General features: G+C 36.4%; 1 protein-coding gene across 1 annotated transcript in view; it reads left to right on the top strand.

Moving 5' to 3' along the window:
- Positions 1 to 16559, top strand: part of HMCN1 (hemicentin 1) — a 478487-nt gene that overhangs the window by 195726 nt on the left and 266202 nt on the right. Inside the window, exons 7-10 of the mRNA XM_078078047.1 lie at positions 5603 to 5723; positions 6617 to 6880; positions 8140 to 8284; positions 11824 to 11945. Coding sequence (XP_077934173.1) covers positions 5603 to 5723; positions 6617 to 6880; positions 8140 to 8284; positions 11824 to 11945 — 652 coding nt within the window. The remainder of the gene's footprint in view (positions 1 to 5602; positions 5724 to 6616; positions 6881 to 8139; positions 8285 to 11823; positions 11946 to 16559) is intronic.

Raw genomic sequence — 16559 nt, 5'->3', positions numbered from 1 at the left:
GCTTACTTTCTTATGGTCTCCTTGTCTCCTGATTATTTGTGTGTTGATTATAACTTCTGTACTTTGATGCAGGGCAAAGCTCAGCCTCATCAAAAATATCACAGGAAATCCACTAATAATAAGACTTTTGTGCGTTTAGTAGATTTAACTATATGTAGGTTTGGTGTTATGTCTTGAAGCACCTTGTCCCCTTCTGCTCTCTCCTTGCCCCCATCCTTCCTCTCCTCCCATTATGCCTCTGCTTCTCTCCTCTGAATAGTCTCGGAAGTTCCACATTACTCTCCTACTAGGTAGAGCAGTTCAGCCTATTTTAGTGTATTCCCTGAAACCAGCATAATCAAATCCACTGCAATAATCATGAGAAAGCATGGAGTGGCTATTGAAATTGGTTCCTGGAGCCTCACTGAGTTCATACCACAGCTCTGCCACCTGCCGTATCTGTGACTTTGAGCAAATTACTTAATCTCTCTGATCTGTGAAATTAGGATAATATACTCCCATACAGGGGCTTTTGTAAAGATCAAAAGTGATTATTTATATAAAAGATAGCCTGTTGTACAGTATGCATTTGGTATATGTTAATATTTCTTTCTTCCCCTTTGTCCATTTCCTTGTTCATTTTACCATCATTAATAGGACCTTTTTGTTCTTATTAACACTAATATTTGAAAAAGGGAGCTCAGCTAAGAAACAGACTAAAATAATAGTTTACCTTAAGAAAACAGACTAAAATTATAAAGTAAACTATGGCACTTTTTTTTTTTTAAGATTTATTCATTTATTTTAGAGAAAGAGAGAGAGAAAACTTGTGATTCGGGGGAAGAGGCAGAGGCAGAGGGAGAGGGAAAGAAGCAGACTCTGCGCTCAGTGCAGTGCCCCATGTGGGGCTGATCCCAAGACCCTGAGGTCATGACCTGAGCTGAAATCAAGAGTCGGCTGCTTAACCAACTGAGCCACCCAGGTGCCCCTATGGCACTTTCTCATAAAGACATTTTAATGTGATGTTTTGTGTTCCCAAAATACTATCCAAGTATTATTGTAATTCTTTTAAGAGAATGATTAAAAATGATAAATGTATGCATGAGTGTCAGAGGCCATTTTTAACTAATAGTTTAAATTTCTTATTTTTATTATTTTTTTAAACCATAATTTTGGTTTATTTGTGATGTTCTTTGCTCCCATTACCCTGATTAATACAGAGTTGGATATAATTTTGCATGAAAACTTACTTACTTGGAAATATCTTTTATTTACAAACCCTTTTAAATTCTATGCAGATATTCCTACTGTTTATAGTATAATATAGAAACATGAAGTTAAAATATTTTACCCTTCATATTTTTGGCATTGCTCAGAGAATAGGAAAACTACATCCTTATTTCAACATACTTTGTTAATTAGTATATTTTAAATATCAAAATTAATTTATTTTACAATAATTTTATAGAGGTTATAAGGAGCTCCCTATTCATCAACTCTGCTTTATTTTTAATGTATTGGTTAGTAATGGAAAATGCGATATTTTCAAGCATGGGTAATTTCTAATTTTCTCACTTAGATGATTTTTTTTTTAAAGATTTTATTATTTATTTGACAGAGCGAGCACAAGCAGAGGGAGAGAGAGGGAGAAGCAGGCTCCCTGCTGAGCAAGGAGCCCAATGTGGGACTTGATCCCAGGACCCTGGGATCATGACCCGGGCCGAAGGCAGCCGCTTAACCGACTGAGCCACCCAGGCGTCCTTCTCACTTAACTATTAAGCACCACTCTTAAAACAGATTCTTTGTTGGGCGCCTGGGTGGCTCAGTTGGTTAAGCAACTGCCTTCGGCTCAGGTCATGATCCTGGAGTCCCGGGATCGAGTCCCGCATCGGGCTCCCTGCTGGGCGGGGAGTCTGCTTCTCCCTCTGACCCTCCTCCCTCTCATGCTCTCTGTCTCTCATTCTCTCTCTCTCAAATAAATAAATAAAATCTTTAAAAAAAAAAAAAACAGATTCTTTGTCAGTTGATATATGCACAGAACATTTGCCAGATAAATTAACACTTGATGGCAGTCATTTGGCAAATTATGGGTCATATGTACCCTTGGTAACCTCAACAGCCATTTTACCATAGGAGACTTTCTGAGCAGCAAGGCAAGTAATGATATTATATGATGTCAGTGAACAAATATAAATCAAGTCATCATAATATTGACCCTTCTGATTGTCTTCACATGAAATCAGTAGGCAATAGTGTCTTCAATAAAGCACTATGTGATCTAAAACAGTTGAAATTAGACTTAGTAAGGTTTCATATAACCCTTAGGAAATCCTGATTTTAAAATTGGATCATGGGGGGCACCTGGGTGGCTCAGTTGGTTGAGCATTTGACTCTTGGTCTCAGCTCAGGTCTTGATCTCAGAGTTGTGAATTCAAGTCCCACATTGGGCACGGAGCCTAGTTAAAAAAAAAAAAAGATAAAATTGGATCATGGTCCATATCCCCTCCCCATCCCTTTTTTTGCCTTATTATATGGAATGCATGACACGTTTTCCTTTAGAAATAATAGAATAAGTGGTGGTACTGAGACCCCTACACTTGCACATACAGTCCTTTGAAACCCTTAGGAAAATGGGCTGTAGTAATTAGCAGCATCCTTTACAAGAAGAATACAACAGACCTATTTTTATGGAGATATGGGTCTTTTCTTTTCCTTCACTTTCCTTTTCCTTTTTTTTTTCTTTTGGGGTTTTTGCATGTTCTGTTTAATGAGAAAAAAATATGGTAGCAAAAAGGACATATCTCCTCATCTTTCCTCTCCTCATTGCAAAATAACAAGGAACCACAGTGATTTCGGGAAAGCTGTGTAGTTTGGAGAACCCTGGAGGTGGTATGTTTTTAATCATGGTGTGGCTTCATCTGGCTGTTCACCAGATTAAAATTTCATGTATAATTATATATAATATAGGCACATATATTTCTAATGCATTCTATTAATGCTGCTATCATGTGGTCATTTTATTTTGAGAGAAAATCTTGGTGATAAATGTAATAAAATAATGGTGAACTCTTGTTCATAAATGTTGGGCGGGTTTTTGAAATGTAGATTCCTAGACTACACTCACCAAAGATTCTGATCCAGTAAATCTGGGCTGGAGCTCAGAAGTCTACATTTTCAAGAGAAAACCTGAGTGATTTTGTGTAGCTGTAGATGTAGTTGCTCAGGTCATATTTTGAAAGATACTGAGGTAGAGGCTAACTCTGAGTTAACTATGACTTATCTTTTTTTTTTTTAAGAGATTTTATCTATTTATTTGTCAGAGGGAAAGAGAGAGAGAGCACAAGCAGGGGGAGCGGCAGGCAGAGGAAGCAGGTTCCCCACTGAGCAAGGAGCCCGATGCGGGGCTCGATCCCAGGACCCTGGGATCCTGACCTGAACCAAAGGCAGACCCTTAACCAACTGAGCCACTCAGGCATCCCTAACTCTGACTTATCTTGCCCTTGAAAGACAATGTAGCACTGTGGTGAAGACCCTGGAGCCTGACCTTTCTATTAAAACCCCACCTCTGTAGTTAGGAAGCCTCGTGAACTTGGGAAGCTACTTCTCCTTATCTGTGCAGTGGTGATAATGATGATATATATCTGATAGGATTGTAATGAGAATGAAATAAGCCAATATATTTAAAGAGTCTGGACATACAGGAAGTGCCCAATAAACATTAGTGTTATTATTTTATCCTGTGGCCCTCATCCAAATTATTTATTATTTATGCACATGTGAGTCACTTCAGTGCTGAGTTATCATTCAATATTTAGTTCAGTCATCATCCTAGTAACTATAGGCTAGTCTGTTCCTTTTATGTATTTCTGTGTACCTTTTATGTATTTCTAATACTGCATCATATTAAAGATTTCTATTTCTCCATGTCTTCCTCACCAGCCATGAGCTCTTAGAGGAGAGGGACCATGTTTTATTCACATTTGTGTCTCGAGCACCCAGTGCCTTGGCAAGGAGACTGCTGAGCTGGGGATGCTGGTTGGCTCAAATCTGGATAGTGGTGAACTCTTGTGCTTGTCCTAGCTGTATCTTCCCAGAGGCAAAGAAAAAGGAAATATTTTCCAGAATCAAACCTGGATGGTGTTTAGGGGAGAAGATTTAGTCATTTGTTCATTTCATCGATATTGCTAAACATCTACTATGTAAATCACTGTGAACAAAACAAAGATCTGTATCCTCATGAAGCTTTTACAGATTAACTTCAGGGCTATTCACTGGTGACTAAACACCTGTTATCTTTTTTTAAATTTTTTTATTGTTATGTTAATCACCATACATTACATCATTAGTTTTTGATGTAGTGTTCCATGATTCATTGTTTGTGTGTAACACCCAGTGCTCCATGCAGAATGTGCCCTCTTTAATACCCATCACCAGGCTAACCCATTCTCCCACCCTCCTCCCCTCTAGAACCCTCAGTTTGTTTTTCAGAGTCCATCGTCTCTCATAGTTCATCTCCCCCTCCGATTCCCCCCCTTCATTCTTCCCCTCCTGCTATCTTCTTTTTTTTTTCTTAACATATAATGTATTATTTGTTTCAGAGGTACAGATCTGTGATTCAACAGTCTTGCACAATTCACAGCGCTCACCATAGCACATACCCTCCCCAGTGTCTATCACCCAGCCATCCCATCCCTCCCACCCCAACCCCCACTCTAGCAACCCTCAGTTTGTTTCCTGAGATTAAGAATTCCTCGTATCAGTGAGGTCATATGATACATGTCTTTCTCTGATTGACTTATTTCGCTCAGCATAATACCCTCCAGTTCCATCCACGTCGTTGCAAATGGGAAGATCTCATTCCTTTTGATGGCTGCATAATATTCCATTGTATATATATACCACCTCTTCTTTATCCATTCATCTGTCGATGGACATCTTGGCTCTTTCCACAGTTTGGCTATTGTGGACATTGCTGCTATAAACATCGGGGGGCACGTACCCCTTTGGATCCCTACATTTGTATCTTTGGGGTAAATACCCAGTAGTGCAATTGCTGGATCATATGGTAGCTCTATCTTCAACTTTTTGAGGAACCTCCATACTGTTTTCCAGAGTGGTTGCACCAGCTTGCATTCCCACCAACAGTGTAGGAGGGTTCCCCTTTCTCCGCATCCCCGGCAACATCTGTCCTTTCCTGACTTGTTAATTTTAGCCATTCTGACCATTGAAGTTTTGATTTGGATTTCCCTGATGCCGAGTGATGTTGAGCACTTTTTCATGTGTCTGTTGGCCATTTGGATGTCTTCTTTGGAAAAATGTCTGTTCATGTCTTCTGCCCATTTCTTGATTGGATTATTTGTTCTTTGGGTAAACACCTATTATCTTTTAACATTGGCTTGCAGTATATTACTGAATTTTATTTTAGGGCAGTCCCTTGGGATATGTATTATAAAACTTGTATTTAAGATGTAGAATCTCAGTTAAGTTTAGAACACCCAGATCAGAGCTTCAATTATTGGACATCAGTCCTAATTAAACACTCTGTAGTTTCCCATACTGGTTAGTGTTTATTGTACTGGTAACCTGGATCAACTGATGGGATTTCTCTTTAAACATTTTTCAGACTTCTAGCAGTGGAAGGCACTCTGTTCGCATCACTGGCCTTAGTACTATTGATTTCCGAGCTGGTTTTTCTAGAAAACCCACCCTGGACTTCAAAAAAACAGTCAGCAGACCGGTGCAAGGTTTGTATGTACATATTACCAATAGATATCCAAGTGCAAAATATTTCTCAAACTCTCTGTAATTTTATAATTTTGTAGTATTTAACAAAATTGGGAAACATAGCATCTTTACTTTAAACATGATTGTATTCTTGGCCTAGTCATTTTTTCTCAATGTCTAGTCCCAAGACCAGTGATATTGAAATTACTCAGAGAGCTTGTTAAAAAATAGGATTCCCAGGACCCACCCCAGATCTCCTGAATTAGAACTGAATTAGGTTAGACCCAGGAATATGCACTGTAGCAAGCACCCCAGTTGATTCCTAAACTTACTGAACTTTTGAAACTACTGACCTAGATATTGAGGCTTTTTACTAACATCTATAATTTGCCTTGTTGTTAAAGTGAAAAATGTGGATTTTATGTGTGTAATAGCTAAAAAAATTAGACATCATGTATTATTGTATGTTCAAAGATAAAATTATTGCCACTTCTTATAGCTTGTTTTTCTTATTTTATTCGTGCAAGATTATAGTTTTATAGTTAAAAAATGCTTAATCTTACTGTGACTCTTCAAATTTCTTTTTTTTTTGATTGTTCATTTATTTTATTGCTGCAGTTACTAGAAAGATACAAATAGTGAGTCTTTAAAAATTAAATATTCATGTTATTAAACATCATGTAACACAGTATTCACAATTTTAGTTTTTCCATGTATACATATTGTTAAAATACCATACAAATAATTATTAGGATTTCCAAAGTTTCTGTAAATGTTTAAGCCACAATTTGTAAGACAGTTTGTAGTACTCATACTTATGATACTTATCTGTTATTATAATGCAAAAATTTATTTGATATATGACCCCAATTCCATGTTACTTGTAAATAATAACAAAGCCTTTCTCTCATAGGAATACCTACCTATGTGCTGCTGAATACTTCTGGAATTTCCGTCCCAGCCAGAGTAGATCGTCTTGAACTTCTGAGTATCTCAGGCAGTTCTCTTAAGACTATTCCTGTTAAATACTACCCAGACCGAAAACCTTATGGCTTGTGGAATATTTCTGACTTTATACCACCAAATGAAGCTTTCTTTCTCAAAGTCACAGGCTATGATAAGGATGATTATCTTTTCCAGAGGGTATCAAGTGTTTCCTTCTCTAATATCATCCCAGGTGAGACATCATTTTATTGAACACTGGAGTATTGATAGTTTAAGGGAGTGATGTGGTCCTAAAAGAATGAAATATAAAGTAAAAAAATAATATCTTCACATTATTACTGGGTTATTGAATTGATGGGCATTTATATTTAGGTAACACAATTTTTCTTAATCATAAGAAGCACATTCAAAGTTTCATGTTAAGTCTCATTGATTGCAGATCTGAAAATTTTGATTGCTTCATTCAGTGTGAGAACTGGAACTGGGAAATTCTGGTGCTCTTACTCCCCCACCCCCCCAAAAAAAGCCTGGCACACATGTGTAATGTTTGATCAAGCTACCTAAATGGGCCAAATGGGTTAAATATTTATATATGATTGTCAGAAACCTACTTCGTGAACAGTAATTCATTGTAAACAACTGGTGATGATTCTATCTTTATGTGATAAGTTGGCAGTTAGTTAATTGGTAAGCTAGTTACTCATATATTTGCTATGATATAGAGATAAGATCACAGATTAGGGATTATTTAGAGATATGAGATAGCATTTCAGTTTTTATATTTGTGCTATTTCTCAAGGCTAATGACAACTCTGATCAAAATTTAGAACTATAGCTAGAGTTGTGGATAGACAAATCTTTATTGTTTCTAATATTGTAGTATTGGATTGAGGGACAACAATTTATCATTTATACATAAGATTGTAATTTGGGAAATTCAGAAACAACTGTGTAGCTAGTCTTTAATCATTGTCAAATGGTGAGAATAGAACCGTCAGTATTTCCTCATATACAGTATTAAAAGTTTAGTTGTCTTAGCCCCTAAACTGAATACTATAAAACCTATTGGATTCTTAAAAATCAACTTTTCCCATTATTTTTGGGAAAACAATTACCTTTTGCATTCAATTCTAAGGCATGTGGGTTCTTTTCATATATTTACATTTTTGAAATAAAAATAGGTTCTACAATTGAAGTAGTATGGTAACTAATTTGGTAGCTTTTTCTTTTCTATCTTGGTGGCCCCCAAAATAATGTGTCTTAAAAATAGAGTCTTAGATTTAATGAATACTTTAGTAAGGGGTCCATGGAGAGATCCAGAAATTAATAAGGTTTGAACAAAGAAAGATAATTAAAGTGGGTTTTAGTGATTTAGATTAATTGGAATGCAGAGGATTTACTGGAATAATTAAAGTATGAAGCTTTTGAATGCATTAACAGGAAGTACCCAATAACATTGTGATCTTGTTGCCCATGTTCTTTTCTTCCTAGATGCTCCCAAAGTTACAATGCCCAAGAAAACCCCAGGATACTATCTGCAGCCAGGCCGAATTCCCTGCTCTGTTGAGAGTCTTTTACCCTTTACCCTGAGCTTTGTCAGAAATGGACTTACGCTTGGAGTAGACCAGTATTTAAAGTGCGTACATGTTTTTATTAGCAATTATAGACAAAATTAAACATCTAAATACAAATAGATACTTAATGTGCTTTTTCACTGGAAATTTTCATTTGTTTCATAGTCTTAGAATATGGCAGCAAACAAAACAGACACAAGTCTGTGCCCTTATGGAGCTTACATTGTAATGGAGAAAGACAGAAAACATATATAATATGTTAATTTAATAAATGCTAGAATTCATTCAAGGGTTGATTCAGGTTTTATAGGATATTGAATTTTATATAACTTGAGGGTCTCTTGTTTGTTTTTTAAAAAAATTTATTTGACAGAGAGAGAGTATAAGCAAGGGGAGTAGCAGCAGTGGGAGAGGGAGAAGCAGACTCCCCGCTGAGCAGGGAGCCCATGCAGGATTGATCCCAGAACCCTGGGATCATGTTCTGAGCCAAAGGCAGATGCTTAACTGACTGAGCTACCCAGGTGCCCCTTAAGGATCTCTTGTTAAGATGAACAATACAAAATTATGAATAAAAAGTTAAGTACCAAATCTTGGAAGGGTCCTTGCAAAAGAGAAAAGTTTAAGGTTTGTTGGCCTTGGGGCAAGCAAGTCTCTGAACATAATTTAAAGTGTTCTGGTAAGTGAATCCGATTAAGTGTTGTAGCAAAATGTAGAGCAGATTAATTGAGATTAGATTAATTCTGGTAGATGGGGTGCATGTGGTTTTGGCTTAGTTGCAATTTGGAAATTCAAATAAGGGATATTTGAGCAAAGACCTAAACATGGTGAGAGATGGTCATGCAGATATCTAGGGAAAAGCGTTTGCACAACAGGAACAGTAAATGCAGATGCTGACTGGCATGTGGGAAAGAAAGATAGGAAGGAAGCCAGCGCCGCTGGAGGAGCAGGGAAGGGGAGGGGGTTAGGGGAGGGGAGTGTGCTGGGGAAACAGGTGGAGTGGGAGTATGTGTGGCTACTGCATTTAGCAATCAATGGGAGTGGACAAGAAGGCACTGACTTTCTTGTGAAGATGGGTGATTGTTTTTAGATAAATATAATCTATGATAAAATTAAGTAGACCTTGAAAACTGGAAGATGATTTCTGGAAAATGTTTTTTTTAACTTACTAATGAAACAAACTGCATTTGGCAAAAACTCTAGGAATTATTTTACAAAACTTATATGCTGTTAATTCAATATTAATATAAATAACTTCCATAAGATGCTAAATATTTTATCTCTTTATGGATCATTTTAAATAAAAACTATGGCAGGAATCTTCAGTAAAGCCTTAGAAAAAAATTCCACTATTTAAAGATTGAACTGTATTATTTCTTGCTATTTTTTTTATATAGTGTATCTTGATGATTCCCTTAGCTCCATGTTTAATAACCAGCAACGTAACTGACCAGGGTATCAAATGTTGAAGCTACATAATTTCCTGATGAAATCAAATCCATTCTGCTTCATGTTTAAATAGTAACATATTTCAGAGACACTTGAGATTCTTTATAAACATTAATTCATTAATTCCACACAATTCCTGGGAGGTAAGCCACAAGAATTCTTTCTCTCATTTTTCCAGCTCTGTGGCTCAGAGATCTCACAAGGCTTGCTGACATATATTAAGCTCTTTGGTTGTGAGAGGCTAAAGACAGAATTTGGCATGGGTGGTGATGGATTGATACTCTCACCCTGATTCACTCACACATCCCTGCCCTAGATTTCCTAACAGCTTGGGACATGTGACTTAATCTTTGTTATGTGAGTCGCTATGGTCACTAGGGGATGTAAGAGAGAATTAGTTTGCATGAGCAACAGGACACATTTGTATTTGACATGTTCTTTCCTTATTCCAAAGGCCATGCCTTCAAAACTTCTTATTGTGGCCATATAATTTTAATGTTAACTGAGAAGATGATATGGTACAAGAATTATTATTAATTATTAGAATTATTTTCATGTAATATTTCATAAATAAGAGAGGAGCAAGTATCACTGTAAAGAATATTCTTCAAGCAATCCAACACTGGCTGTGTGCCTTTGAACAAATCACTTATCCTTCTTCCTGAATCTCAACTTAGTTGTTTCTAAAACAGAGAACTTGGGACTGGAAGAACTGCCACTATCTGTTCTAAAATTTCCATGTGTCTAAGTTTTTGATGAATCCTAATATATGCTTGGCTGTGAAGTGGGCATTGCAGAAAACACAAATGACTGCATGTATTTCAAACTCCTGCCTTCCCGGAACTTACCAGTACCTCCTAGACAATGATAGTTATAAACCTGGGCTCAGTTTACTGCTATTAAGCACAAAAGATATAGCTTAGGTGATCACTAGGGGTTAGAGTCAACTCATAATCCCTTTCTTTCTGAATGTGACAGGACCACTGACATCTAATGCATACACAACTGAAAAGAAACTAACTAAAATGAATATTCTCGGTTACTAAAATATATGGAACAATGACTTTGCTCATTCTCTCACTTTTCTGATGACAGGAACCTATGACTTCACTTTCTCTTACAAAGTCTAATATGCTAAATACACATTAAGAGCTCAGTAAGTTCTTCATGGTTTTTTGATGACAGGTATGGTTTGTCTGGAAAGCAAGAGATCTGGAGTCATTACTGATATTATATCTCACACCACTTTCAGACTCCAGTGGAAGGTGTCTTGACTCTGCAATGGGCTTTTCATCTCATCTGTGTCTTGAATGTTTAAGGTTATAAATAGCTATGGGTGAATGTAAGAAAAAAATTATGAAAATAGTTATAATTTTCAGTTATATTTTAAAATAAGATAATGCCTGTTTTGTAGATTACTAGAATCTTATAAATATTTTTATCTATTAATTAGATATTAAATATCTATTAGGATTAAATATATCTATTACTAAGACACCTCCAGAGAATGAGAAACAATTTGAAGAGTGTTAAAGGACAAAGAATAGTATTTATTAAGTGAATGGATAAATATTATAGCAAAGGGATTTTTTTTTAACCTAAATGACAGGTTTGATAATAAAACTGATAATTTTCTTTTCTCAATGTATACACAGGTTGAACCAGATAGTTTCTGTAACCTTATGTGGAGCTTACTCATAAGAAAGTTAAAGAGAACTTATCTTTTTGGAATCCAAAAGTCTATTTTCTACTTTTAAACTTATGAATTACCTGGTTGAATTGCTTTGGCTAAGAACCCCCACCGAACATGACCCCAAACTGAAAATAATATGGAAGGAGAGAGGATTTAAGGAGTGTTTCTCTATTAACTCATTATGTTATATTTTGACACAGCCAGAAAATGTTTCCCTAAAGAAATTCACAAACTCCATATCTTATGCCTTTGTTGTGCCTTTTGCTCAGAGCTTAATGTTCTAATTAAAAGGTGTGTCCTTCTAAGCTATAAAGAACTCTGCAGTTTAATCCGTTTATTTTTACATTGTTATTCATGTTAATGTGTTAATAATGAATATTTCAAAAAAAATAGTGGAGTCACCACTTTCAGCTTTGCCTTGTTTTTGTTATAACTGAAAAGATTTCTATTTTGTTACCCCAGAGAATCTGCCAGTGTGAACTGGGAGATTGAAAATGTCACTTTGTCTGATGAAGGCGCCTACGAATGCATTGCTCTCAGCAGCGCAGGGACCGGACGGGCGCAGACATTTTTTGATGTGTCAGGTAATTATCACTAATTGCTTTTCCGTTGCCTGCATATTAACACATCTATGGAAATGGGATGTTTGCTAAGCCTGGTTTCACCACCTCTTAGCTGTGTGACCTTCTTGGGCCAATCACTGAAGGACTCAGGGCCTTGGGTTCCCAAACTGTTAAATGAGGATATCTGTAACAGTCTCTATCTCATGGAGAAACTATGAGGATAAATGAGAGAGCATATGTAAAAGCACATAGAAGAGAGCCTGGCACATGGAAACACTTGATAGACCTTAGGTATTATTGTGGTGGTGGTTGTACTATTATCATTATTATTGTAGGGACTCAATAAATATTTTTGGAAATGACCATATAGCATTTTTATTAAAATTTAAAGAAATTTAGAGAAAGGAAGGGATAGAATTTAAGAAAAGGAAGAGTTCTATTCTGAGAATAACAGGGTTAAAACTTTCACTTTTCCTCCCCCATATTAATAATAAGCAGAGTGCTTTTATGAGTGGATTCTGACATTAAATTGAAGACAATAATGAAAGTGATCATGTTCAAGAAACACAGGGCCTCAGTGGCTGCAATATTGGTATTAAGAAGAGTGGAAGAAATGCTAATTATTTTGCTTTTAGATAGTATGTTTCCGATGAATAAATGAGAGGCAAAACTCATTGCTTTATATATAAGGCAGAATATATTTTAGTGAAAAAAATCACTTTTTCCTCTAATCTCCTAGAATTCTCAGGACACAAAAAGACTGTCATTTTAAACCAATGATCATGATTTAAGCCACTTACTCAGCATAAATCTAGAATTTATTGGAAAGTTTGTTTCAATTGATTTATTTTCTACCTGCATTGTAGATCAGTGTTGCTATGTGTTTAATAGTAACCCTATTCTGACCTAAATGTAGCTGCTGAGTTTTATAACAATGTCTGTATCTGCTTTTAGTAACAATGTACATTTTCTTGAGACAAAGACAAAAGAAACTATAGAATTGTAGGACTGCTTAGAAGTCTAGGATTTATGTTTGTTATCAATAAGTCCAAGCTGAACTTTAAAACAGAGGCATGCAAGCATGTTCTTCTTGGAGTAAATTTATTTATATTCTCTTATTCTTAGAAAAATAAAGTTTGTCTCCTGAAACAATTTCGTTGACATGCATCATAAACTATTCATTTTTTCATCTCCAGTAATTATGAAAGGCATTGGAATTGTGTCAACGTTCCTCAGCTTCTGGGAAAACAAACACTTGAGCACTTGAGATTTTTTGGGTTTTTTTTTATCCCCCCCGCCCCAGCAATATTAATTAAGGGAAAGACAACAGGGAAAGAAATTTGAGTGAGTGGATTTAAACATCTTGCATAAACAACTGGGAAGTGCCAGTACGAATTTGTGAACTGTTAAGAATTTGGCTCTGGGTGTCAGTAACTTCCATATGCGTGTTGTACACATGCCCCTCTACTTTAATTTGTACTAGCCAGGCAGTCGTATCAGGAAATTATACTGTACTCAAGCCAGATTTCAGGAATCGTGTCCCATTCGGTCAATTAGGAAAGAAGGAGCAGAAACACTGATGGTAATGGCAATGATTACAACCACAGAAGTAACAAGCAAGTGCCCCTTTGGACTTGGAAGAGTAGATAGTTTTTTCTGGGCTCACCATTGCCTGAAACCTCCACCCACTTCTGAATCTCTCTTAGCCTAGGCTGAGATCCCAGCAGTTACCTGACCAGCCCACTGGGATCAGGTGCAAATTCACAGGATAATTAGATCTTATATTTTGGAAAGGAGTGTTAATAATGAAGGCATTATGGGATAGTGATGTTCGTGTGTCACTATGGACACTAATTTATTTTGTAAAGTCAAAGGGCACCCAAGAGCAGTTTAAAGAAAAGCTAAAGTTCTACTAATAGGTTACCTCAATTTTTCCAGCATTTTCTTCTAGTTGACATGTTTAAGGATTTTTGGTTCATGCGAAATGTTGATTATTGAATGTCTTAAATGCAAAATGGGTGTAAAAAGCATTGTACTTTTATTGAATATAAACACATAGAAACAAATGAATAGGGTTGCAGAAGCATGAAAAACTCATTCTTTTCAAGTGACATTTAGTAATTTAGTTTAGTACTATTACAAATTACATTAATTTACTGAATTTCTTTATTAACACAATGCCTCTCCCCCAATGCATACACATAGAGTACTATAATTTTGGGTTTAAGTAAAATACCAAGAATAAAGAAGTCTTGTTGGGGGCATGTCAGTGACAGGGAATCTTAAATTATAATTATAGGATATTGTTTTAGAACGGGATAAGACTTGGAAATAATCTTGCACCACCTCATCATTTTGTAGGTAAAGAAACTGAAGCCCAGAGCAGGCAAGTGGCCCATTATGGTTACAAGGATAAGGAGTGAGACGATCCCTGTACTCTCTTCCAGCAGTCTTTACCTAATGCCACAAGGCCTATACTTGTCATTCTTGTTTCAGTTTTGAGGCTTTGAGGTTCCATCTCTGGTTCCCTTATTCTAGCCTCAGTTGTTGTTTCACTTAGGAAGAGCTAACTTCCAGCACCAGGCTAGGTATTCCATTATCTCGGCTTCCCTCATCATTTCCTCCAACCTCGGCAAATTTATTTATGCATGAATAAATATTTCCATGTGTATAATATTTATTATCTCTAGTTATTTATGCAGCAATGATATTGTATGTCATTTCAAATCTTACCGGTTATGTTATTAGAAAGTTGGCATTTTACATATTTGAATTTATGTCTGCAGAGGGAATAAACTCTGAGGCAGGGTTTGTATGCAAGAGGGTTATTGGGGAGTTTTCTAGGAAAAAGCACCTATAAGGGAGTAACAAGTGGAAGAAGTTAAATTGTTGTGTAGTCACTACTAGGACCTTAGCTGATCCCACAGGGAATTCTGGGGCTGTCATGGTCCTGAATTGAGGCAAGAGAGCTGGTCCTTTGCTTCCTCATGAAGTGGTCACTGGATGTGGGCTACCCTGGACAAGGGGTCTTACCCTGAGCAGGTTAACACCCTTGGCTATGAGCTATATGTAGCCAGCAAGCATAGCAGCTAGGGAAATGAATGCCTTGGTCCTTAAGAGGGATCTAGGCATGTGCCCAGCATTCCCTACATACCTAATTGAGATTTCCCATTTTCTAAAAAATCTCAAAAAAATACCTAGTCTAGTTGAAGAAGTTTGTTTCAAAAGAACAAAGAAAAGAAAGCCATACAAAATGTCATATGGCCTTCAGAAAATCTTGATAAGATGTGAACACAAGCATGTACTATCACTTTCAGGTCTTTGGTGGTCTATGCCATCTTGTATGTTAGAGTCATAAAACATTAGAACTAGAAAGGGTCTTTAAGATAACCTCATTTAATTGGGTGCCTAGGTGGCTCAGTTAAGCGTCCCAACTTTTGATTCTGGCTCAGGTCATGATCTCAGGGTTGTGAGACTGAGCCCCTCATCGAGGCCTGCATTGGGCTCTGCGCTGGGTGTGGAGCCTGTTTAGGATTTTCTCTCTGCCCCACCCCCCCACCCCGGCTCTCTCTCTCCCTTTAAAAAAAAAAAAAAAAGATAACCTAAATTAATCGTTGACTTCTCTAAGGTCACATACCTAGGGATAGAACTAGGCAGCATATAGTTGCCAGATTCAGCAAATAAAAACATAGAATGCCCAGTTAAATTTGAATTTCATGTAAGTGTGTCTGAAATAATTTCATGAGACATATGTATACTAAAATATTGTTTGATGTTTATCTGAAATTCAAATTTAACAAAGCATCTCGTATTTTCTGTGTCAAGCCTAGCCAGACTCCAGAACTTTCTTTGTCATGTACTCTTTCTACTTGATTCACTAGCCATTTTCATAAGAGATTTTAAAAAACATAGCAAAATGATAAAATTTTGTTTTTTAAATAATTTAAAATAGCATCTATTCTTCTAAAAATGTTTGGAAAACTAGGATAAATATAAAGAAAAATACGGAAAATATACACATTTCTATCCCTCGGAGATTACCACTATGGTTTTGGCATATTGCTTCCACGTTTTCTCTAGGCTTATGATTCATTTGCACTTATAAATGGTTTTGAATAAAGGAGAATAAAATTTGATCTTGAATATCTTATACTCTTTCATATTTAAACTAAAACAGGCACATGGGTTTCTAGCTAGCATAACTCACCACAGTTTTTATTGCTGTATTATTGCTGAATAATGGCTTGCTACAGAAGGTCATTTTAAAGCACTTGGGCAGAGTGTACTTTAGAGGGGCATTTGTATTTATTCTCAAATTAACTAGAGTAATATGTGATTCTCTCTAGAATGTTGGCTAAATATTTAACTAGTAAGTGGCTTTTAACCACATCTGAAACGTGTATGCATTACTCAATACCTTTTGTGTGCATGGCTTTCTATGTACAATTTTATTAAAGGTCTGCGCCTACTCTTAACTTAACCTTCTTAAATCAAAACATTCCTCATGCCTCTGGGGGAACATTTGTCATGCACTGCTATTGTACTGTGTCTTCTTAATGAGATTGTAACTCTCCTTAAAGCTGATACTGTCATACTTAGTATACTATTGTCTACCATACTTTGTGTCCTCTTTTC

The sequence above is a fragment of the Halichoerus grypus genome, chromosome 7 (assembly GCF_964656455.1).
Source record: "Halichoerus grypus chromosome 7, mHalGry1.hap1.1, whole genome shotgun sequence".
NCBI lineage: Eukaryota > Metazoa > Chordata > Mammalia > Carnivora > Phocidae > Halichoerus > Halichoerus grypus.
This window is presented reverse-complemented; position numbering and strand designations above follow the sequence as displayed.